Source organism: Pseudorasbora parva, chromosome 9 (assembly GCF_024679245.1).
Source record: "Pseudorasbora parva isolate DD20220531a chromosome 9, ASM2467924v1, whole genome shotgun sequence".
NCBI lineage: Eukaryota > Metazoa > Chordata > Actinopteri > Cypriniformes > Gobionidae > Pseudorasbora > Pseudorasbora parva.
The window spans coordinates 24076602-24100329 of NC_090180.1; the positions used below are offsets into that span (position 1 = coordinate 24076602).

Sequence of the window (23728 nt, forward strand, 5' to 3'; positions counted from 1 at the left end):
TCTACTTCCTGCGCTCTACTGCGCAACTCCGGTCCCGAAATCGCTACTGCGCAGACTCGGTCCCAAGATGTCAACGCCGTGCAAGGCCGCCTGAAAGCTTCAAATATGGCAAGCGGAAACGGATGATGTCGAGTCGTCCATATTTTTTTACGGTCTATGCTCGGTACCCTTTATCCCCCCAGTATGACGCCCCTTGCTCCGTGTGTTCGCTCAGCGCTGCTGTGACTTGTTCACACTGCTAAGAGAAAAGCGCTTCTGCAGAATGAAACCGAGGGTAACGCAGATATGACGTGATTGACAGGCAACTCACTCAAACGCTATGCTGAAACGTCTCCAGTTTAAATAGCAATTTTCTCACAATTTACAAATAGTTGGAAACATTTGGGATATTGTAAGTACTCCACTGAACAAAATATATAACACTGGCCTAGTGGTTTTTGGATATTTTACTGCAAAAATACTACATAGTGCACCATTAAAGTTACAACTGAAAAGGATTTAAACCCATTTTTTTTAGATTCATTTTCATGTTTTTTTTTAAATTCTTTTTCTAGATTCCGCACATTTATTTTATTTTATTTTTGCAGCTGGCTTCTGAGGAGTATCCGAGAGGGATGTAACAACAATTCAAAATTCAGACATGTGTCAAACCATTGTGATTCGGTATCTTTCAATACGAGAAAGATTCAAGTTTCAATACAGTGGTATTCACAGTTGATGCTGAATCCTCAAACTGAAAGACATGGTGTCAAGTCAATCTTGTTCAACTCGACCTTGTTCAATCTTGAGGAAAACGACCTCTTTTCCCCATGAATAAAAATGCCAAATCAAATTTGTATGACTGGTTTAACTTAATTTTTCACGTTATCACCAGTTCATGTAGCAATTTATTTCAACTCTTCACCTTTAGTTCCATAAAGAGAAAAACACACTGGCCCTCATTTATCAATCTTGCGTAGAAACTGGTGTATATGTTGGCGTAAGATTATGCTTACACTCCTCTCACCGCCTGATTTATGAAGCTGTGCACACCTCTGCAATCCAGGTGTACGCAATACCTGCCCTTGATAAATGCGGCGGCTGAAAACGATCGTCATTAGAATAACACGCCCCTTTATATTCAAGTCTCCGCCTCCCCCACGCCCTCATTTTACGCCATGGACAAACAGAAGACGGCAAAGAAGCGAAACTTCTCCGACGCGGAGATCGGGCGCGCTCAATCATCTCACTAGTCCACTAGTCAGGGCACTGATTAGGACATAAGTCAATGCACTCCCTGATCAGTGCCCTGACAACTGAACTAGTGAGATGATTGAGACGTGCCCATCGAGATCACCAGGGAAGTGAAAAAAAACCCCGAAATTGTTTTGAGAGTTTAAAGAGTGGAATTAAAGGCACCCACAAAAACAAAATATGGACACAAATAACGAGTACTGTTAATAGTGTGGAGGTTGAGAAGTGCACTCCAGCAGTTTAAAGTTTGGATGATAAATTACCATCACTGCATTATTTTACAGCACGTTTTGAAAAAAATAGCATTTCACGAGTTCACACTTACAAATAATTCAGATAGAATAAATGGTATGCGTATTTGGCGTGCTGTCCGAGGAGAGGGCTCCGAGCTCGGTATTTGGCCCGAACCCAGAGTACTCCCCCCGTATTTCTGGTTAGGAAAGTTAACCAGGTGCGTGTGAGGTAGAAGGGGTGGTGGAGGGATGCTGCAAACTTTGTCAAGGAACGTTGGTGAGTTGACTGGGTATTTATGTGATCCTCCACTTGAGCTGATTGGTAGACATGTTGATTACTGATTGTTGACAGCTGGTTGGAATGACATCATGATTAGGTAGATCATTTGAACGTGCTTCTCCCGAACTTAGTTTTTTAAGAAACATCATTTAATTTCGTATCACGGCATGTATTGGGGTGTACGACAGTGATGATTATGTGATGTGGAGTAAGATTCATTCACATTAATAATTACATGACAATTTGTAAGATTCTTATTATTATTATTAGCCTATGATTATTATTCTTAATGACGCTTGTTATTTAGAAGAAGAATGTCTTTTTTTATTGATTTTATTATTATTTAAAAGAAGAAGGTCATTTTTTATTTTGTCAGTCTGAATTATTTTAGTCCCAGTCCGTGCGCAGCTGCGGGCCTGAAACGTCAGATAAAGCGCACAGGCTCGCGACTGGAGGAATACATATGCCTAAAAATCAACGCTTTGGTAAAGTCACAAAAATTAAACATTGACGTTCATGTTGCACAAAAATAAACACTGAATGTTGTTGTTGTGGTTTTTAACAGTGGGTCATAATATAGCATATCTTGTCAGTGCGTTTTGTGATGTTAGGAATTGTTTTTCTGTGCATTTTCACACTAACTCAAACGTGCGTACACCACCTCCTGAGCTGATGTAGGATTTGGGCGTGCCATACGCCAACATCCATATTGATAAATCTCAAAGTCACCGTGGGTTTGGGTGTACGCAAGGTGTACGCTGGAAATTTGGTTTACGCACTTTTGATAAATGAGGGCCACTATCACTTACATCGCCGCCATCTTGGCCTCCAATTATACACTTCCAAGTTTGGGAAAGTTTTTTTCGAGTATGGGTCAGCGTGACATCAACAAGGGTGGAATTTCCTTGTACTGGCCGTACGGGCACTTCACACGTCGACCAGACCGAGAGAGCGAAAGCAGCACGCCAAATCTCTTGTTCAATTTCAGCCTCCGGATCAGATTCATCTTCTATGTATGGCTGAATCTGATTGATAGCATGGTTTTTTTGTATAATGTTTTCTTCCTCACATTCAAGGATGTCACAGCTTTCATACGCTCTCAACGCAATAGCTGCACACTTGTGATTCTTTAGCCCCACCTACACGATATGCCTCCACCCACTCGGTTTTATTCGGAAAAACTCTGTACAGTGTATCTTTCTTTTATAAATATAAGACTTTTCGGAGATGTTAAGGATGCAATATATTACTATAGGTACTAAAGACAGACATTGACAAAAGTAATTAAATTACAGAAATTAGTTTACTTAGCAATTAATAGCACCTAACTCTCCTGTTCAGACATCTAAATTAGCTTATTTTTATTTCCTTTAAAAAACACAGTTTTTGTTTTGCACAGTAAAGTTAAAGTATATCTGACCCAGTTAAAATGGAACAAAGAAAACGCACCTATACCATAACTATAGAAAGAATGACCACTTGATGTTTTTTTTTCTTCTTCTTCAGATTGACGACTGGCCCACCAACACACCCATCCTTTGTACTGATGTTTCACTGGAGCCCACAGACCCACTTTTGCTGGAAACAGTGCAGGCGAACGGAACAGTTTAAGTGAAGTGGAACACAGAAAGACATGAGCTGAAAATTCAAATTGAATTACACAAAGTACCCGATGTCATAATGGACTGCAGTTCTGACCTTCTGCTCTATTTAGACAGAAGAAACGGTGAGTGAGATGTTTTGGGCTGGGCGTTGATTCAGATCGCCTCTTGGTGGAAAATGAGACAACTGAAGGTTATTGATGTCACACTGTATGCACAATGAGGAAATTGTATTAGCATCTCTGTTTTTTTGAAGTTTCGTAATAACTGTCAAAAAAGAATAACAAATAAATAATCATATTTGCTCATACATGCTCAACTCTGTGTGACCCGAGTCACCATTTACAAATAATAATAATAATAAACAACTGGCAATCAGAATGATTGCATTCTCGATGTCTCTAAAATTCTATGATCCCCAATTTTGAGTATTATTCTGCTGATAACTGTCTAACTTCCTGTTTTTATGTTCTTTGTGTATTGTATTGTAAGTATTGTATATTAAGTATACAAAATGCTATTTTTTTCTTAAGGTGTAGTGCTTTTATAAGTTATTGCTTTTTTTATGACAGTAAACGGCTATTTTAAGGCTGCAGAAAATCTGCAGTCAGCAATAAAGAAGTGATCATGGCATCTGTATATACATTTATTGTCTCAAAATATTTTGACACTTTTCTCTCCTGAGGTGAGAATAGAAATCTTTTCATGGAAGTCCATTCAATAACTTTTGCTAATAAATAGATTTATATTTTAAAGATTTTATTTAGACACCAGATACATTTGTTTACTAGTGGGTGCAGGACACTTTAGTTAATTTATGTAAGTGAGGATAGCAAAATAAAAGTAAAATGTGACATATTATACCCAAAAAATATTGGCCATTGGAAAAACATTGGACAACACAGAAAAATTGAAAAAACATCAGACACATCCGTGCTTCTAGGCGTAGGCATATTGTTTTTTAATGGATAATATATTAATATAATATTCCATACATTATCAAAGCTTGGCAGACTTATTTTTCTAGACATTAAACCGGTTAATTAATAGATTATAGCCTAATTAATTTTATTAATTTATCATTTATCAGTTTGACATTTAAAAAATATTTTGATTAAAATGGGACAAATAATTACATAATATATTCATAATAGTAAATTAATAAAGAAAATTTAAAAAAAATAATAATAATTTCAGAATTGTACGGAAAGTTACTTAAAGCTTAAAGTGACTGCTTAAATCATTTCCTCACCCTCAAGTTGTCCCAAACCTGTATGCATTTCTTTGCTATGTTAAATACATAGGAAGACACATTCCTTATGGAAGTAAATGGTGCCCCTAAAGCAGCCTGGTTATAAACTTTCTTCAAAATATCTTCTTTTGTGTTCAGCAGAAGAAAGAAACTCATACAGGTTTGGAACATCATGAGGGAGAGTGATGACAGAATTTTCATTTTTGGGTGAACTATCCCTTTAAAGTGCACCAATATAGGGTACTAAAGATTTCTTTAGAAATAAATAAAATAATTAAATGTAAAATAATAAAAAATGTGTTCTGTTGCAAGTTTACATACTTGTAAACATAGATGTTATTGTTTAATTGTCACTCTTATCACTCTTTAATTGCCAAGTTCATAAATTATTTTCAAAAACTGATTTTGAAAATAACATACACACAAAATAACTTTTTTTCCAATATAAAAAGTGATTGCTTACTGGATATTTTTGACCTTTTATCACAGTTTTGGATATGTCAAAGATTAGTAACAACACTGGCTTTGATGCATTGTTAGTTTTTGTGCAGCATCAGAATTTAAAAAAAATTCTCCCTCATTTATATGCTGTTATTATATTCTCTACAAAAGCTAGAAAATAAGCTTTTTTTCTTCTTTTCTTTTTTTTTTTTTTTTTTTTTTAGCACAGGCCTATCTAAAGGGTTAATGGTGCCACCTGGTTATCAACTGTAAACGTTACACTTTTTACCACTTCCCAACAGGGAAAACCACCAAAAATCAAGAATACATGATTATATGGTGTCATTGCTTTCCAATCAAAAAAATGTGGCTATAATGGAAGTCAATGGGGCAAAAACAGCCACGAACTGTAAATGAGGGAGAAAAAGTTGTTACTAATCTTTGACATGCCCAATACTGTGATAAGAGGTAAAAAAATATCCAGTCCACAATCACTTTTTATATTAAAAATAAGAAATTTTGTGTGTGTGCGTGTGTTGGTTTTTTCCAAATCAATTTTGAAAATCATTTATGAACTTGGAAATTAAAGAGTATTTTGTTTTATTCTTCTTTTGGTACTGGATAATTTGAACTGAAGAGCCTCATAAATTAATAGACATATTAATAAACTATGTAGCATTAACAGTAACATAACAAATAATAGACTATATAATCTAAGCAAACCTGATGGGATGTCCCCACCAAAGCTGAGACCAAACCTACGCAATTGGGCGACTCGTCAGCTATTCTCTTTAATCGCGTCTTTGATCATTCACACGTGATTGTCACTCACGTGCACCGAATTGCCTATGATGTCGGGCATTTGTCAGCAATTTTGAAAAACCTGTCGGCGAGTCAAAATAGAGGATAAAATTAGGCAGTGTGAACTAAGCATTAGGTGTTTTTGCTAATGCAACCTTTTACACCACGGACTGAACAAAATTAAGCCTCGATTGGTAATAGGTTGACCAAAATTGGTACTAATTGTGTACTGAAATTTAACAGATAAGAGCTGATTGGTTGATTGTAATCCATTACATACCTTTCTATCAAAGTTATCTGACATTATCAATATGAATTTGTTCTGATACAGTTTAACTCTGAGATTCTGTCATATTTTATTACCATTTTCTAAACTATAGCGAATAAATTGTGAAAATGTGAGAAAATGTTGTAAGTGTCTGAATAAATTTTGGTTTGACTGTAGATGCCCTGGGTTTGAATTTCACATTAAGCCGCGTTTCCACCACAGGAACTTTACCCAGGAACCAGGAACTTTGGGGTGGTACTCTGTGTGTTGTGACTGCAGGAACCAGGGTCTAAACAAAGTTCCGGGTAAATATTTCCCCCTCCAAACGGCCCTGCTCACGAGGTAGTACTTTTTCAAAGTTCAGGAACTTTCGAGGGCGGGACATAGGCGCTGAACATGCTGATTGGTTTAGCTCACGCAGCATTTTATTTCAACCGGCATTTTTAAAAGTCTTTTGCAAGGTTCGGTCTACGTTCAGTAAATATCAGTCTTGCTCTCTGTCTGATGGCGCGCGTTCATCTTAGCCATCTCACGTGCAATGTCCATAATAGCTGATAATAATATACATTGTCATTTTAAATCTAGCTTTACAAGCTTTCTGAATATGCTGCATTCTGCTGAATCTCCATATTAGTGCTCTTTTCTGTCATTGTTAATTTCCTCTTAAGTAAACCTACAGATAACCAGCAAAAGCAGCACAGCTTGAATCTCTTCCATACTAGTTATTCATTTTTTTACAGTCTATTTTTCACCATGTAAACGACCTGACCGATTTCTACATGACGTGACAGCGCGTGTCATGCTCATGTTGACAAGAGAGGAAAGCTAATTTTTCTGAGGGGTAACTTAAATGTTGGAATAATGACACAGCGTATATTGCCCCAGGCAGTTTTTACTTTAACTGCACCTGACAGAAGATTTTTTTTTTCTGAGATGATTATTACACTTTACAACAAATAAATAGCTTAAAAAATACTGTATACTGGCCTGGTGGCCGTTAAGAGTTGCTATGGCTAAAGTTAACATATTCCAGCTGGTGCAGAAAACAGTGTGGACATTTTTGATGCAGCAGACAAACTGCATGTGACAAAATGATTGCGATTGAAATTCATCACATGTAAACACCAGATCGGTTTAGATAACATCTCATGTAAACAGTCCACTAAATCTTTCAATCGGTACAAAAAATATCATAATCATAAAATATCATTTGCGACCGCAAAAATGATTACTGTCCGTCACTGACTTGGAGGAGCAGTCACGCGCAGTCCTACATCACCGGACTAATTTGCCTAATCTTTTTAGATCGCGGTGGAAATGCAGACAGTTGCAGGTCCGGGGGGGAGAAAAGTTCCTGTAAAAAAGTTCCTGGTACAAATTGTTCCGGGTAATTTAGGTGGAAACGGAGCTTAAGACTTGATATTTTAGAATGTTCCAAAGAACATCTGACTTATACTTCAAAGGAAGTCAGATTCTCTTTTGGAACATTCATTCTCAGATAATCCGATATCTTGTACAGACTAGTTAACATGCTTAATGTCAGAAATTTGTTTATTTGATTAGTGACCATGTAATAGTGCATAACCTAAAATATTTCAGATTCATTTTATATAATAAAGCTGCTGGTCATTGTTTTACATTTTTTCAAAATCACAAAACGTTGCTTATTTCCAGGTTTTACATTACATTTTGAATCCAAGATTTTTTATATGATCTCAAACTTCACTATAAACAAAAATACTAAGCTACATGTAGAGGAGATCAATGAGTTTGTCCTCAAACAATAGTGCTGCTACGAAACGTGATGAGGGTTCTTTTTATAAGCTTATTCTTACAACCTTTTTGCCTTTTAAAGGACGACAGTCTTGAAGTTGAAGGGATAGACATATGTTTGTACTTTAAATTTCTGTTTCAGAAATAAGCGGGTCCAGTGATTTTGAGGTAGATGAATAATCCTAAACTTGACCACGACCTCCTCCACCTGGTCGGGGTCTGCCGGTTGGCTTGTTTGTTAATTCATGCCAGAATTTTACCAGTGGCTCACGCTTCCTCCAGATAATTTCATTACCATACATAATGTACCACCTAAAAGAAAGGGAGGAAAGGAAATTAAAGATGTCATGAACTGGCTCTTAAAAAAAAATTATACTGTTGTCTGAGGTCAATTTATGACGTTTGCGTGTATTTAAATAAATAAGAATAATGAATATTGAATATAATCTATCATCTAAATAGGCTATTTTTACCGTGGTTTTAAGGCTCTCTCCTGCACACTCTACTTTTATGGGCGTGTCGCACTGTAGACTTGGAAGTAAACGCCCACGGCTAGGATTGGATAAGATTTGCATATTTAATGAGCTTCTGTTCCCCTGTCAGGTCACGTGAGTGATTGTTTTGAAAGTGGAAACCGGAATGATTCTCAAACAGGGCTCGCAAAATGTCTTTGTCAAACAAACACAATGATTTATCTCGCATCGAAACGCGATTGATTAGAATTATTTATTTATTTATTTAACTTGGCCCACCCGACCGGTGGATATAAGTGCAAACCGCCCTTCAAATATCAAGTCAAGAGAGTAAACATCGCAGGTCAAGGAAGGAATGTTATTTCACTAAGATTCACTGGCCTGCCGACAAGCTTACATTTTGGTAGCACATCTGGAAAACACAGCCCCGTGATGTTGGGCTTTGCGAGCCCTAGCCCATACATGTCTGAGTCTGATCCCGAATGGCAATGGACATACAAATAAAGGATTCTCTAGCCTGTGACAGCGTGCTATAAGGTATGTTCTATTAGACACGTACACATAATCAAAACAATCTGTAACAATGCAATACTTTCACATATAAAAACATGATGTGTGTTGCACCATTCCTGTCAGATCCAATATAGAAGGCACAGTATTGTGTTTTAATCTCAATATGTCTGGAAATCAAGCTTGACCTGTCTTGTTTACCAACAATTCCGCATTGAATTGAAGCAAACAAACATGCAAACATGTCTTAAGCACGTGAGCTGGAACTTCATTAAAAATAAAGTTCAAGGGACTGTGTTCTTCTGCAACCAGGCACAGCAATATCGTGCTATCTTCGGCATGTTTAATGCTTGGTAGCGTTGTCCGTTAAGCTGCATGAGTCGTGTGGAGTGGCCACAGATGCAGGAGTACATATTTATCTGTTGAGGAGGCATTTCTGCATTCTATGACGTCAATGGTCTCTTGTTTTTAAGGGCCTGGTGTAGGGCTGTGAATCTTTGGGTAGGCAGCGAATCAATTCGATTTAGGATTCATACGTTTTTGATTCAAGAACGATTTTTGCTAATTTAGAACGATTCGATTCAAGACAATTTACATTACAATTTGATACGATTCGATTAATTCGATTTGATTATGCATTTTCTTATATGTATAGATAGAATTATTGAAATGCTTCCCCTAATGTGTCTTAGGCAGGGTGTGAATTACACAACAGCCTTTAGAGGTCAGAGAGTGGGCAACAAACCCAGTAATACTTTACAATAAGGTTCATTAGTTGACATGAACTTCACTTATAAAGCGTGCATTTATCTTTGTTAATATTAATTTTACCATTTACTAATGCATTATTAAAATCTTGGTAACATTAGTTAATGCACATATGAACTAACATGAACAAACCATGAACAGCTGGATTTTTATTAACTAATGTTAACAAAGATTAAATATTTAATGAACTATTTACACACTTTACTTTATTGATAGATAAACCGCACGTGCTTATTTTAGTGTTGTTAATGTAGCAGTTTGCTTCGTATATTCAGTTAAACGATATTAAGTAAAACTTCATGTATAATTCTTTAGAACAGTGCGTATGCATTTTAGACACTTACAATGTGTTTGCTCTGTCCATGCAATAAATGTGCATCCTTGAATAAGTAGGGTTGTATTTCAAATGCTCAGGTATGACCCATTTCCGTGAAACTTCAGTATTTTATTTTATATAAATGAGCTAGTATGGAGTGCGAGCGCAACCCAGTGAAGGCGGTAAAGAGCTCAGCACTGTCTGTGAAGGAGAGTTGTGACTGTGAGGGAGCGGATGACGCAGCACAACGTCTCTATTAATCCACACATGTAGAACAAATAATCAGATGTTTATTTTAAAGCACTGAATTGTTATTTAATCGCAATTCATCTGATACATAGCATTTTACATCGAGAATTGTCCGAAATGAACGATTTACGATTCAAAATACACGTTTCAAGATCGATGTGGATTTGTCATAGATACATCGAGAAAACGTGCGAATCGTTACACCAATAGCCTGGTGTCAATACAAGCTTTTCTTTAACAAACAAGGACGTTTTCAGCTCCGAAACCTACAGGACATTCTTATATCATGATGAACTTTTTATATCAAAGTCTCAATTGAAAGTTGATTTCTCAGTTCTTCACCCCTTTTAAGGAAAAAGGTGAGAGAGAACCTAACAAAGTCCAAATGCCAAAACACCTTATGGAAATCACTTGATGAGTTCAACTATTTTCCTTATATTGAAACATTAAAGTTTGGGAGGGGCTCCTCCTTTTTTTAATCCATAGAACATTTGATTGAACAAAAATATTTGTATTGAAACATATTCAAAATTACCAGAGTGGGTCCCTAGGAGCAGGATTGCAAACCACTGCTCTAGCATACAGATGGTTAAAAGCTGGACTATCTTGTGACAAAATTCCAATTAAAAAACAGATTGCTCCGGTCCTTGATTTTGATTGGTTGAGCCGCATTTGAAGCACTCGTAAATTATTCTACAAACACAAACCTGTGCCACCATCACATCATTAGTCCTGTGCCACTGCATCTGTGTGTTGCATCTGAAGAGCTACATTGCTTGGTGGAATAATAATATTTATTTTTTAATAGCAAAACATTCTTGTGTCTGTGTGTTTATTTTACGAAATCTTGCCATGTATGTGGAATAATCATTGAATAAAAGCAGTAAGCCCTGTGGTAAACAGTGAATTTAGAACAGGTAAAGGAGTTTAGGGCTTACGCTCTGTATAATGCCTAACAAGCTGTTCAAAATTCACTGTAAACCACGGTTTCTGACTAATTTTGATTTCATGAGGTCTTTAATTCAATTCAGGAAGCAAGCTGATAACATCTAAAGAAAAATGTGGAGATCACTACATCTCCTAAAAAGGCACTGTTGTGAAATAATGAACATGTTCAAATCAGTGGTGGGAAAAAACAATGAAGCACTCACATTCCAAACAAAGCTCCACCAAGATGGGCTGCATGATCAAAAAACCTCCAGCCCAAAAGAAGACCAGCTGTATCCAAAGCAACAAGAGCTTTTAAAGCCTAGAACATATGAAAAAAACATTACTGCTATAGTAGTATCACACGCTACACATACAAAAGAACAAGATATACCTGAATTATTTTACACTTACGTTTCCTGCAGTGAAGCTGACCATAGGAAGCAAGACAATGCCCAGCTTAGCTTCAGGAATCTTGGTGCAGACTGCTGCCAGTACCGTCATGACGGCCCCTGACTGCAAGACACAAATCAATACTCACTTTAAGGTGCCCTAGAATAAGTTGAAACAATATGTTAAATTGTTCTCTGATATCTACATAGAGGGCATGTGGCTTACATGTTCGGACATATGCAAATGTTGGGGGCGACATATTAATGATCCCCAACGATTGCGTCACGGTTGGCATTATGTTGAGAATCACTTATTTTTCCGTGGTGTTTTTCATGCACAACATTTACATATGAAGCAGGCAATGGTGTTTGAGACTCACAGTATGTGATGTCCATGTACTGAACTCTTATTATTTCACTATGGCAAGGTTTATTCAATTTTTCATTCTAGGGCACCTTTAAAGGGGGTTTTATAGCACTGAAACACTAACAGTGTTTAATATTAACTATGATATATTATTAATAATATTAATAATTACAACAACTGTATATTTTGTACATCTATACATTTGTGATACAAATTGCAATTATTTTTAACATTTAAAAAGAAATCTGCATATTTTGAGGGGAATATACACTATATTGCCAAAAGTATTGGGACACCCCTCCAAATCACTGAATGCAGGTGTACCAATCACTGCCAAGGCCAAAGGTGTATAAAATCAAGCCCCATTAACTCCAGTCACGCAACTGCTCTTCTGCCACTCAGCCCGGGCTGACGCCGGCTTCACACTGCACACGAAAGCAGGGCGTAAGCAGCGCGTATTTTTTTCGGCGCTCATGTTAACAGATGAGTGCATTCACACCGGCAGCAGAGGCAGCGCAGCGGCGCGTTGCAGGAGAAGAGCAGAAGCATCAGTGCCGCGATCGTTTCGGGGCCGGCTCTATTTAAGACGCGCTGCTCACGATGAATTAAAGCCACAGTACATTGTTCTGATCAAAATTAAACTGATTAACATGAAAAATAACACATTTAACCATGAAATAATTTAGTGAAGTGTTCCGTGTGTTTCTCAGTCACCATATGACAAGTCACTGCCATAAGTTTTTGCCTGAACTACAAAACTAATTTTAAATAATGTATGCCAGTAAATATTAATTAAATTATGTATATATTATAACTATATGTATATATTATAACTATAACGATAAACAAAAGCACGTGGTGTTACAGGCAGTGTTCTTCAGAGTGCATGACACGACACTCATCTCATCGTGAAGGTTGAGAAGCTCACAGTTCTCTATGATCCACACAATTTGCTTTATAAAGACTTGTAAGTGAAGGAAAAAGCATGGGGCGAAGTTGGTGAGCGTGAGTGGCTCTTGGTGCTGATGGTAAGTCATTTTAAAGTGTTTTTGAAAATCTTTCGTTGTCTCACGAACGAACAACTATGGATAGGTAAATAGAATATACACACATTAATATAGCACACATACAGTATAGAAATGTAGATAGACTATGATGTGCGTTATTTTGTCATTTTTAAAAAAAACGTTTTTAGATAATTTGCTCATTTAGCCTATAATATATCATCAAGAAGTTTCCTCTTAGTTATTACAGTCATTTATGAATTATCTTTAAGAGGTTTATGATGGGTAATGCATGTAAATTTGATGCCTATCCAATATTTCAAGACAATTTCCTGAAGTTTCTCATTTTAGCAGTGTGCTTTTCTTGGACATATAGTGCGATGGCCTTTCTTCTATCAAAAACTCACACTAGGCTAAACGGAAAAAAAAAAAAACTAAAATAAAGTTAGCTTCATGATAAATCTTTTTAAATTTCCATTTCAAATACATTAAAGAGAAATGCAAACTTATCCATTATAGAGTACTCTGTACACAACTGCGCGTGACATCTGCGCGCGACAAACGCTGCCTGTGTAAAAGCAAAAAGTGCGCGCGCTGCTACTGCTTTACACACGCGCTGCTTCAGCACTGCCTACGCCCTGCTTACGCGTGCAGTGTGAAGCCGGCGTGAGGGGGCGTGTTCCAGCGGGAAAGTGACATCGATGCATTCCCTCTATACTTTTGGCAATATTGTGTATACCCCCCCTCAAAATAAGCAGAGTTTTACTCTAGCTTAACGTACCGTTTCATTAAAAAACAAACAAGCAAAAATAGCAACAAACAAACAAGAAAATTGTGTTTTGGTTAAAAGCTACATCTGGATCGGATTCAAAATATAGAATATATATGAAGCTCATCAACACCCCAAAGCATGCATAATCTTATACCACTTACTGGGTCGACATTTTATTAATTAACATTAGGCTGTTTCGATTTATATGCTGTTTGTATGTTGATCACATTTTTTTATTTTTTTATTTTTTTTTTACAAATTACATATTATATCGCTGGTTTCGGTTTCTTTTTCAGTGTTTTGATCCAGAGATTCTGTACTCTTTTAGAAGATGTGCCAGAGTACCCCTAATGTATAACAGTAAAAACACAGAAAGCCAGAACATTTCATCAATGGAGGGTAAAGAATTAACTTTCACAGCTCTTAAATATTCTGTAACATATTTTTTTCTCTGATCCCCTAGCACACATGTGGCCCTCCAGTTTTTTTTTTAAACATACATTTACAGTACATGTAGCTTCTATTAATTAAGCAAATGCTTTTATCCAAAGTGACTTACAAATGAGGAGCATTGTTAGCATTTTATTACAATATCTGCAGTAAAAGCAGAAGTACAAAGCAGAAAAGAGCTTTTATTATAGCAAGTGCATTTGCTAATGTATGTTATGTTATTGTTATGGTTATTAGTTCATTAACAGCAGATGTTTTCTGGTAAAAACACCTGCACTGGACGCAACAAAAATCACTATGGGTGCTGTTAACATTGTGGATTTGAGAATACATTGACTTATATGCATCCAATTTATTCATTTATAATGGATTTCAAACTTAAAAAGATAGTTCATCCAAAAATGAAAATTCTGTCATTATTTACTCACACTCAAGTTGTTCTAAACCTGTAGGAATTTATTTCTTCTGCTGAACAAAAAGTTTTTAAAAAATGTGGAAGAATGTTTATATTGTAACCAAGCAACCAATAATGACAGAATTTTCATTTCTTGAGCGAACTATTCCTTTAATACTTGTTGATGCAGGAAACTCACCGCTCCAAGCGAAGGGCCCAGACGACCAGTAGCTGTCTTAAACACGTAACCAACAAATGTCGAGATAACACCTTAAGAAAATACATCTTTCAAATTAGACCAGAACTGTATGTACTTAAATACAGACAGATAATATTTTGTTGGTGTTTATTAATCAATCAGTATTACCTCCAGACAGATAAAGGGCCAAAAATTGCTCTCTCCCAAGCAGAGAGACAATGCTAGTAGAGAAGGTCCATAGCACATACATGTTGGTCAACATGTGAATGATGGAGTAATGGCTGAAGGAAGAGAGAACCATGGGAAGGCAACGTGTCTCTGAAATAAAACAAAGCAGGCTGAAGGTTGGTGGCAAAACAGGAACATCTCACCAGAAAAGGTGGCTAGATACAAACCAATGGTATCTGTCAAAATAAATACGCTTAAAGCAATAGTTCACCCCAAAATGAAAATGCTGTCAAGACTTTTTTCTTCTTCTGGGGAACACAAAAGATATTTTGAAGAAATGTTCCATTATATTTGCCCATACAATGAAATAGCCTAAAGTCGTCATACTGCTCCACTGGGCCGTAATTATGGGGCGTGTTTCAACCGAACCAGGAAAGACCTCAATTGGATAGTCCTACAACCAATCAGAGCAACAGAGCAATGCATATTAGTTGTCAAATGTCAACAGAACTCAACTGTACTGTGTTGCCAAGTCTGCGGTTTTCCCGTGGGTTGTTTTCCATGTCCATGGGTTGAAGCGACCTCAATAATGTGTTATATATCCAGGAATGCGAATAACATACATTTTACCCCCCAAACAGCATTTTTTTCCCCCGGAGAATAGTAAAGGTGAATGCTTATACGAACAAGTTCTCCATTTAGCATTAGAACAAATTCAACCCAAGCACCTTTGATGATGTGGATGATTACGTTACTGTTGCTCATCTGTCCATCAATGTATAAAGCCAGCCCTGACGATTTGATTGGTCTGAAACGTTTCTGTTCGGGCATAATTACTCCTCTAAGCAGGGTTATTCCTGGGTCAGAAATCATCTTCGGTGGTGGCTGACCAGACATGGTCATCCACACACACGCATGCATGCGCGCATGCGCACACACACACGTGCACACAAACACACACACATGCGCACACACACACACACAAATAGCATTCTCATTTCAGAGGGGTTGTGAGTAAATGATTACACACCGATTCATGAGTTCAGTGTTGGACAGATCAATTCAGTAAAATGAATCGGTTCAAATGAGTTATTAGTTAACGAATCGGACAATAGCGGACACATTATATGAGAACCTAGACTGTTGAAACAAAGCAAAAGGTTTGTGTCATCACAGAAAAAACTTCATAAGGTTATTTTTCAGTTTATTAGAAAGTATGGTTTATGTCAGCTGCGTGTGCAAAACGTCTGTCAAAAGAGGTGCGATTTTTGAGCACAATTCACATCCAGCAGTAATTCAGAGAAAATATTGTGTGAATGCGCCACGTGAAGCATGGAGTCAGTCTTCCGAGCTTTTACCATTGTGTCAGTTCAGTTGATTTTGATTTATATGTGCGAGTGAGAGCTCAGACGGTGATTGTTTTGAAGACAGAGTGCGCACGCGGGCTCTCTGCTCGTTCTCAGTTACTTAGTTAACATGCAGCCTGTCATGTGCATTAGTAATGTATATCAATTTGTAAATCACAATAACTCATCAAATAAGGCTTTGGCGGCCGCCAAAAAATTTTCAATGTAGGAAAAACCCTGTCTACGGCTCAAGTCCAGACCGAACTGCTAACAATAAAAGGCAGTAGGATCCAGAACACTGGAACCCAGTGACTTTCATTGTACAGACAAATTTATTTTCCAACATATCTTCTTTTGTGTTATGCAGAAGAAACAAAGTCTTACAGGTGTAAATGATTAATTTTCATTCTTGGTGAACAATCACTTTAAGAAATTTCTCAGTGAACCACAATAACTCATCAAATAAGGCTTTGGCGGCCGCCAAAAAATTTTCAATGTAGGAAAAACCCTGTCTACGGCTCAAGTCCAGACCGAACTGCTAACAATAAAAGGCAGTAGGATCCAGAACACTGGAACCCAGTGACTTTCATTGTACAGACAAATTTATTTTCCAACATATTAATTAATTTTCATTCTTGGTGAACAATCACTTTAAGAAATTTCTCAGTGAACCACATTGAACAACTCTCAGCACTCACTTACTGGAGGCAGGGTTAGATGTGAAGTACTTGACCAAGGAGCGTTGCATTGAAGGTATTCTCCAACAACACAGAACCAGAGTATTTAGGGCTAGGATACCTAAATAACAAGATGATAATGGGTTGTGAACTTGTAAAAAGCAGAAAGCAGACATTAGTTTGGGTGTACAGAAGAGGGCTTTGCACACCTGAAACTGTCAACGTAAAACTACGGTGGCCGGGAAGTGCAAAACAACATTACCAAGTGTGAAACACTTTTACGAAGCTTGAGAAATTTACATTTTGGAAAACATTTTTATCTACCATGAAACACAATTACATTGGCAAAACAATTTTACCAAGGACGAAACAAATTTACATTTAAGAAAACAAATTAACAAGATGCAAAACTATTTTACCAGTCCTAAAACAAATTTACAATGACCAATTCTTAACGGAAAGGGAATATACCACATATCGGAAGTGACACGGTGAATGGAATACTGTCCGCTGATTGGACAAGACATATGTCAATCATGACACAGAAATTATACAGCCGCGGCAGGAGAAAATTGATTTGCGTGTGCATGTGTAATGTTAAAGCCGTCTATTTTACTGGGTAATTTAGTGCAATTATGGAGAGAGAAAAACTTAATTTTAAATCTGCCTACCACTATCTGGTTGGGTCAGACAAAATTACTAAAGAACCCACTCTGATAAGAAGGAGAGTAGTGTTCAAAGGGCTCAAATAATAAATAATATATTTATAACATACTTTTCATTCCGAAAAATCTCAAAGTGCAAAGGTCATAATAAAATAAAATAAATAAAATTTAAACTAACAGTAGCCTAAAATTAACTTGATTTTGGGTGGAGAAGCTGCGAACAGACAACTATAAATAGCATGTGTGTTGCTCGGATATGCACCGCCGATTTGCTGTGGCTTTGTAACAATTTGTTGGGCGAAAATTTGAGCTATTTGAACACATCGTTTAAATTACTAATGATTCATTATGGTTGTGTTTTGCCGCCACTCCACTGGTGGTTTTAGTTTCATATTTAACGTAGCCTATAATTTAATTTAAAAATTATATATGAAATTATTTTTAAATGAAATTATAGGCTACGTTAAATATGAAACTAAAACCACCAGTGGGTGGCGGCAAATCACAACCTTAATGAATCATTAGTAATTCAAATGATGTGTTCAAATAGCTCAAATTTTCGCAATTTAAAAAAAAAAAAAAGTTCAGCAGCAGTGCGTATCCGAGCAACACACATGCTATTTATAGTTGTCTGTTCGCAGCTTCTCCACCCAAAATCAAGTTAATTGTAGGCTTAGAGTTCGATTTTTATTTTATTATGACCTTTGCATAATAAAATGTCCTTATTGTCCTTATTCTTCTAAATGAAAAGTGCGTTATAAATAAAATATATTATTTATTATTTGAGCAATTTGAACACCACTCTCCTTTTCAGAGTCTTGTCCAATCAGCAGTCACTATTCCTGTAACGAACTGCTTTGAGACAGAAGGGATGGAGATCCAAACGCAGTATTTATTAAAGGGTAATCCAAAGCCACCAGAGGGCTCTCCACCGGTGAATTGTGACAATTCCATTGGCCGTTTTGCCCTTGTAATTGTGTTTTATGATAGGTAAAATTGTTTTCCAAAATGTAAATTTGTCTCAAGCTTCGTAAAAGTGTTTCACACTTTGTAATGTTGTTTTGCACTTCCCGGCCACCGTATAAAACCCTTGGTTATCTTGCTTTACAATGCTTATCATTTCCCTGGGGATAACAATAACTCTTGGGTATTCATGTGCTGCAAGTTTTAGACTGTACATTCCTAAAACCTGGGTTAACATCCTCATTTGCATATTTGCGTTGACAGTGATAGAATAAAATAGAAATGTTAAATGACCAGCAAAAATGATCAGGCAAACTAATAAACTTTTGTATAATTTCCCTATTTAGAATTGAAAATAGAACAGAAAATAGATTAGAAATTTACATGATTTATGTAATGTAATAATTAGTAACTATCAATGTGAGGGGACAAGAAACATTAACGAAACTGTTTCCATCATATTAGGCATAGGTTTAATAATGAATGTGTACATATTGTGTATTAATTTAAGCCCTATTCAGATGGCAATTGTTTCTCATGGGGTCGTAAGGTATTTTCATTATTTACAGGGGCTAGTCTGTGATTTTATTGCCGTCCGAATCCAGAATGTCAGTGTTTTTCTCCCACCACCCAAATAAAAATCCCATGCCGACTATTGTTTTATGACAAACTCCAAGGTTGTGTGGTAATTTAATTGCCGTCCGAATCCACATCTCTGAGTTTAAGAAAAGATTGCTTCAAAATGAACTGTTTATATCCTTTTTTGACCACTGCGGAACCGTATTGTTGCGCTTCGCTGTAATTTGGATGCATTTTAAAGATCTAAAGCCTACCCTTTAATTAATGAAATGCTGAAAAGTATTTACAAGAATCATCTTTCATCACAGTTCAAAAGAGAAAGAGAAGAAAAACACAAACATTTGAAGTGAGCTGTTATTACTTATTACGGTAGTAATTGGCATTATATAGGTTAAATTTGCAGCATTGTATTAACTTATTTCTGCTCATTTCCACATTTTAAAATGACATCTTCCTATTTTTAAACAGAAGATTTAAATAATTAATCATTTCCTATTATTAAATCAAAAATGATTGTATTCTTATTATTCTTATTAAGTATATAACATTTTTACTGGAGACAATCATTCAACTGACCACAGTGTTCCCAGGTGTGCAGGATCACAAAACTCGCTCCCCCACTGTGAATAAATCACCATCCGAATGCATGAGTTTTATCACTGAGGTGGCATGCAAATGTATTTTTACGGACATCCACATGAGAAACAATTACCGTCCGAATAGGGCTTTAGTTACCAGTAGCCTTCAGTAAAATAACTTAAGCCCTATTTGGACTGTAATTGTTTCTCATGCTGACGTCCGTAAAAATGAATTTGCATGCCACCTCGTAAATGATAAAACTTGTGCATTCGGATGGCGGTCAGTCGAATGACTGTCCGAATGATTGCTTGGAATAAGAATAAAATTATATTTCATTTTAATAATAGGAAATTATTAATTATTTAATTATTTAAATCTGGTTAAAAAAAGGAAGATGACATTTTAAAAATGTGAAAATGAGCGGAAATAAGTTAATACAATGCTGCAAATTTAACCTATATAATGTTAATTACTGGCATAATAACGGCAGAAATTTTAAATGTTTACGTTTTGATGTTTTTTTCTTTCTCTTTTGAGTGGAATACTTTCCAGCATTTCAATAATAAAAGTGTAGGCTAGATCTTTAAAATGCATCCAAATTACAGGGAAACGTAACGATAAAGTGCTCAGCTGTGGTCAAAAAGTATATAAACAGTTAATTTTGAAGCAATATTTTTTTGAAAACGTGGTTTCAGACAGCAATTAAATTACCACACGACCTTGGTGTTTGTCAAAAAACACTAGGTAATTCGGCCAAGGATTTTTAAGCGGGTGGTGGGAGAAAAACACTGACATTCTGGATTCAGACGGCAATAAAATCACAGACTAGCCCCTGTAAATAATGAAAATACCTTACGACCCCACGTGAAACAATTAGCATCCGAATAGGGCTTTAGTTACCTAAATTAACCTAAAAAACACGATTCATAAAACCTATAAATATTAGTTAAACCTATGTCTTTCTTCACTGACAGACAAAAATGAAAAGACTATCAGTCAAAGCTTAGCTTTATGAGGGGAAGATACAAGCCAAGCTAAGGAGCATGAGAGAAAAAGAAAGTGTGGTGGAGATGAGGTATTAAAAAATATTCTACTGCCCACTGATTTTAAAGCTATTGTTATCCCATTTTTTTCACATATGTGATCTAAGAATTTTTTTCTTCTCGGAGGAAGCCTAACTAGATAACTAGCTCACATTTGGGACCTTATTATAAAACCCTGCCTACAGCCCTGGCTGATCTACTGTTTATACAATGCACAGTGTTTCTGTGGCTGTCTAAAGCATATGAATATTAGGCACACTATTGGTTGTTGGTTGCTAAGCATCTAGTCGTAACATTCTAACACTGCATCGTATCCCACTGTGCAAGTTTGGTACCACAATGCAGGGACAACAGCGCAAAAGCAATGCTAACCCTGCTAAACCAGGGCTAAAAAAAAGTGAAAAGTAGAACTGACCTGTGACCATCTTTTGTCCTTCACTGAGCCCACTCCACCAATCATCGACCACCGACATGACAAGAATCACCTGCTTCTGGAAGTGTGACAGCTGATTCCACCAGTTATGCCAGTATGTTTGGTTATGACCCTGAACAGAATGCAACCGCTGTATGATGAACATGACTAGTAATTTTTCTGGTCTTATAAAATTGTTCTGTTGCTCTTCTACACTGATACCTCTCTGAGTTTATCCAGCTTCTCATCTTTGGCCTCCTCCATGGCCATTTGCACTCGTGACTTTACTGATTCATACTGCAAGATGGCAGCCGTACCAAAGGAGCAGCCTGTAATCTGAAATGGTGTTAGAACAGCCTCTACAGAAACAATAACCATATGAATAATCAGATGAATAATCAATAGCTCTCATCTCCATAATGAGATTCTCACATGTTTTGACAAAAATTGTCACAGGAGTCAATAAATTAGATCTCTGTAAAATGGCTTCTAAAGAAATTCATAGAATACTGGCCATTATTTGATAATGTCCAGTATAATTTGTAAGCCATATTTTGAGTATTATGATTATTTAGTAATCATTAAGTGTGCAAGTGTTTTCCAATGAGACACTTTACAGACCAAATCACATGCATGTTTTAAACTACACAAGTAGAGAATGAAAACTTCTAATCACCATTTAGGATTTTACTAATTTCCATGCAAACCGAAAAGTGACAATTTTAGTTTAAATTGTAATCATAACACTTCAGGTTTTTCATGATCGTGGGACCCTGGCGGTAAGAAGAAAGACCTACCCCCACTGTGAACACCAGGGGCCCGAGGAGTCTGTCTGGTTTTCTGGGTGTCAGCGGCACAGAAGGTGTAGGTTGCTTTGGACCAGCATCAGTCTCCTCTTGCAGACCTGTTTTTTTCTCTGTTTGTCTCTGAGCTTTCTTGAAGCCACATCTTTGCTGGCTGGTTAATCTACCAAGCAGAATTGATATGTTTTCAGTACTTTTCCCATGACCTTAATGTAATTTTCCAATAACATTAAATGCAGCAATTTGACCTTAAGTTTGCCAAGAAGCTATATGCTATCTAGTGAGTAAGTCACAACAACACTTAGTATAGAACAACATACATGTACATAAACCACTTAAAAGCTCGAGTAAAACAACTACTACAGTCATCTAACTGTGCAACATTGGAGGTGTATGATAACTAATTAACCCTTGATATCTCTTTCTTAGCACAGCGTGACAACTAAGTTACATGCACGACATGCAAGGTAGTTACCTCGAGCTTTTTGGAGACAGGAATTGTGCATTTGTCAAGTTTATTTTGACCCATTTCATGAAGCAACCCCTCCATGCCATGCCCCTGGTTTGCAGATGCACTGTCGAGACAATGTTTTGTAATGCGTTGTAACGTTGTTGTTTTCGCAGCGTCAAGAATCACGTGGCACAATCCGTAGGCAGCTCACTTTAAAGCTTGACTTACATAAACGTAATGTTCAAAGATCACACTACTACCCAAACCAAATGTATTAAAACCTTAAAAACCAGCAGAATCAATGGATTGCACTGTGTCGTTCATGAACGAATCGTTCATTTTGAACGAATCTTTAATATGACTCGGGAACAACGAGTCGTCTCAGACAGCAATTCGTTCATTGCACTGCAGCACTCGTTCGGCTAACAACCCGAGCTTTTCAAGGACGCTGTAGCTGCGTCATGTCTGCGCAGACCATATACACCTCTGGAATAAAATTAAGAGACAACTTAACTTTCAGAAATCCATGTTAAATTGTCTCTTATTTTTCCAGAGCTGTATCTCAACACCGAAGCTCTTCAGTCTTGACTAGATGAAGGACTATATGCCCCAATACTTACTTTACTCTGCCTCAACAGGTAACAATTTACCTGTACAATTTAGCCTACCAGCATTTATCACCTCGAAGCTGGACTATTGTAATTCGCTGTACCTGGGTTTGCCTAATTCAGCTGTAGGCTAATCGTTTGCAAATGGTTCAGAATGCAGCAGCCAGACTACTAACTGGCACTAAAAAGCATCAGCACAACACTCCTATGCTAGCCTCTTCATGGCTACTGGTTAGGTCACGGATTGATTTAAATATTTAGCTTTTTGTTTTTAAAGCCCTGCATGGGCTTGCACCTCAGTACATTAGTGATCTTCTTGTTATTCACAATAACTCAAGATGCCTACGCTCTTCGAATCAACTTCTATTTTCTATTCCTCGCTCGTTATGAGACTAAGGTGACCGGGCTTTCTCTTTAGTGGCTCCTCGACGGAACCGTCTTCCTCTTAGTAGCCTATTAGATCTTCCCCCTCTGTTGCTACTGTTAAAGCATCCTTAAAAACTAATTTATATTCTTTATGTTTTAACTGATGGTGTAAATGCTTTCCCATGTACCATCAATGTGTATCTAATGTGTAATTCTGTTTCGAGTTTGTTTCAATGTACGGCACTTTGATGACAACCTTGGTTGTTTTAAATGGGCTATATAAATCAATAAACTAAACTATACTAAACTACAAAGTATTAAAATACAAAGTATTTTTGTCTTCCAACTTCTACTTATTCAGTTGA

General features: G+C 36.8%; 2 protein-coding genes across 3 annotated transcripts in view; one reads left to right on the top strand and one right to left on the bottom strand.

Moving 5' to 3' along the window:
- Positions 1-3865, top strand: part of crfb16 (cytokine receptor family member B16) — a 21204-nt gene extending 17339 nt beyond the window's left edge. Inside the window, exon 7 of the mRNA XM_067454387.1 lies at positions 3253-3865. Coding sequence (XP_067310488.1) covers positions 3253-3357 — 105 coding nt within the window. The 3' untranslated portion in view covers positions 3358-3865. The remainder of the gene's footprint in view (positions 1-3252) is intronic.
- Positions 1-22927, bottom strand: part of parla (presenilin associated, rhomboid-like a) — a 27096-nt gene extending 4169 nt beyond the window's left edge. Inside the window, exons 1-10 of one of the 2 annotated variants that reach the window (XM_067454385.1) lie at positions 22414-22924; positions 21933-22101; positions 21358-21471; positions 21139-21268; positions 16920-17015; positions 14872-15021; positions 14704-14774; positions 11540-11641; positions 11350-11447; positions 5656-8194 (exon numbers count right to left, since the gene is read on the bottom strand). In XM_067454385.1, the coding sequence (XP_067310486.1) occupies positions 8065-8194; positions 11350-11447; positions 11540-11641; positions 14704-14774; positions 14872-15021; positions 16920-17015; positions 21139-21268; positions 21358-21471; positions 21933-22101; positions 22414-22493 (1140 nt within the window). In that variant the 5' untranslated portion in view covers positions 22494-22924 and the 3' untranslated portion in view covers positions 5656-8064. Of the gene's footprint in view, positions 1-5655; positions 8195-11349; positions 11448-11539; positions 11642-14703; positions 14775-14871; positions 15022-16919; positions 17016-21138; positions 21269-21357; positions 21472-21932; positions 22102-22413 lie in introns of those variants that run through there. The other variant, XM_067454386.1, reaches the window with a different exon arrangement.
- Positions 22928-23728: the final 801 nt, after the last annotated feature.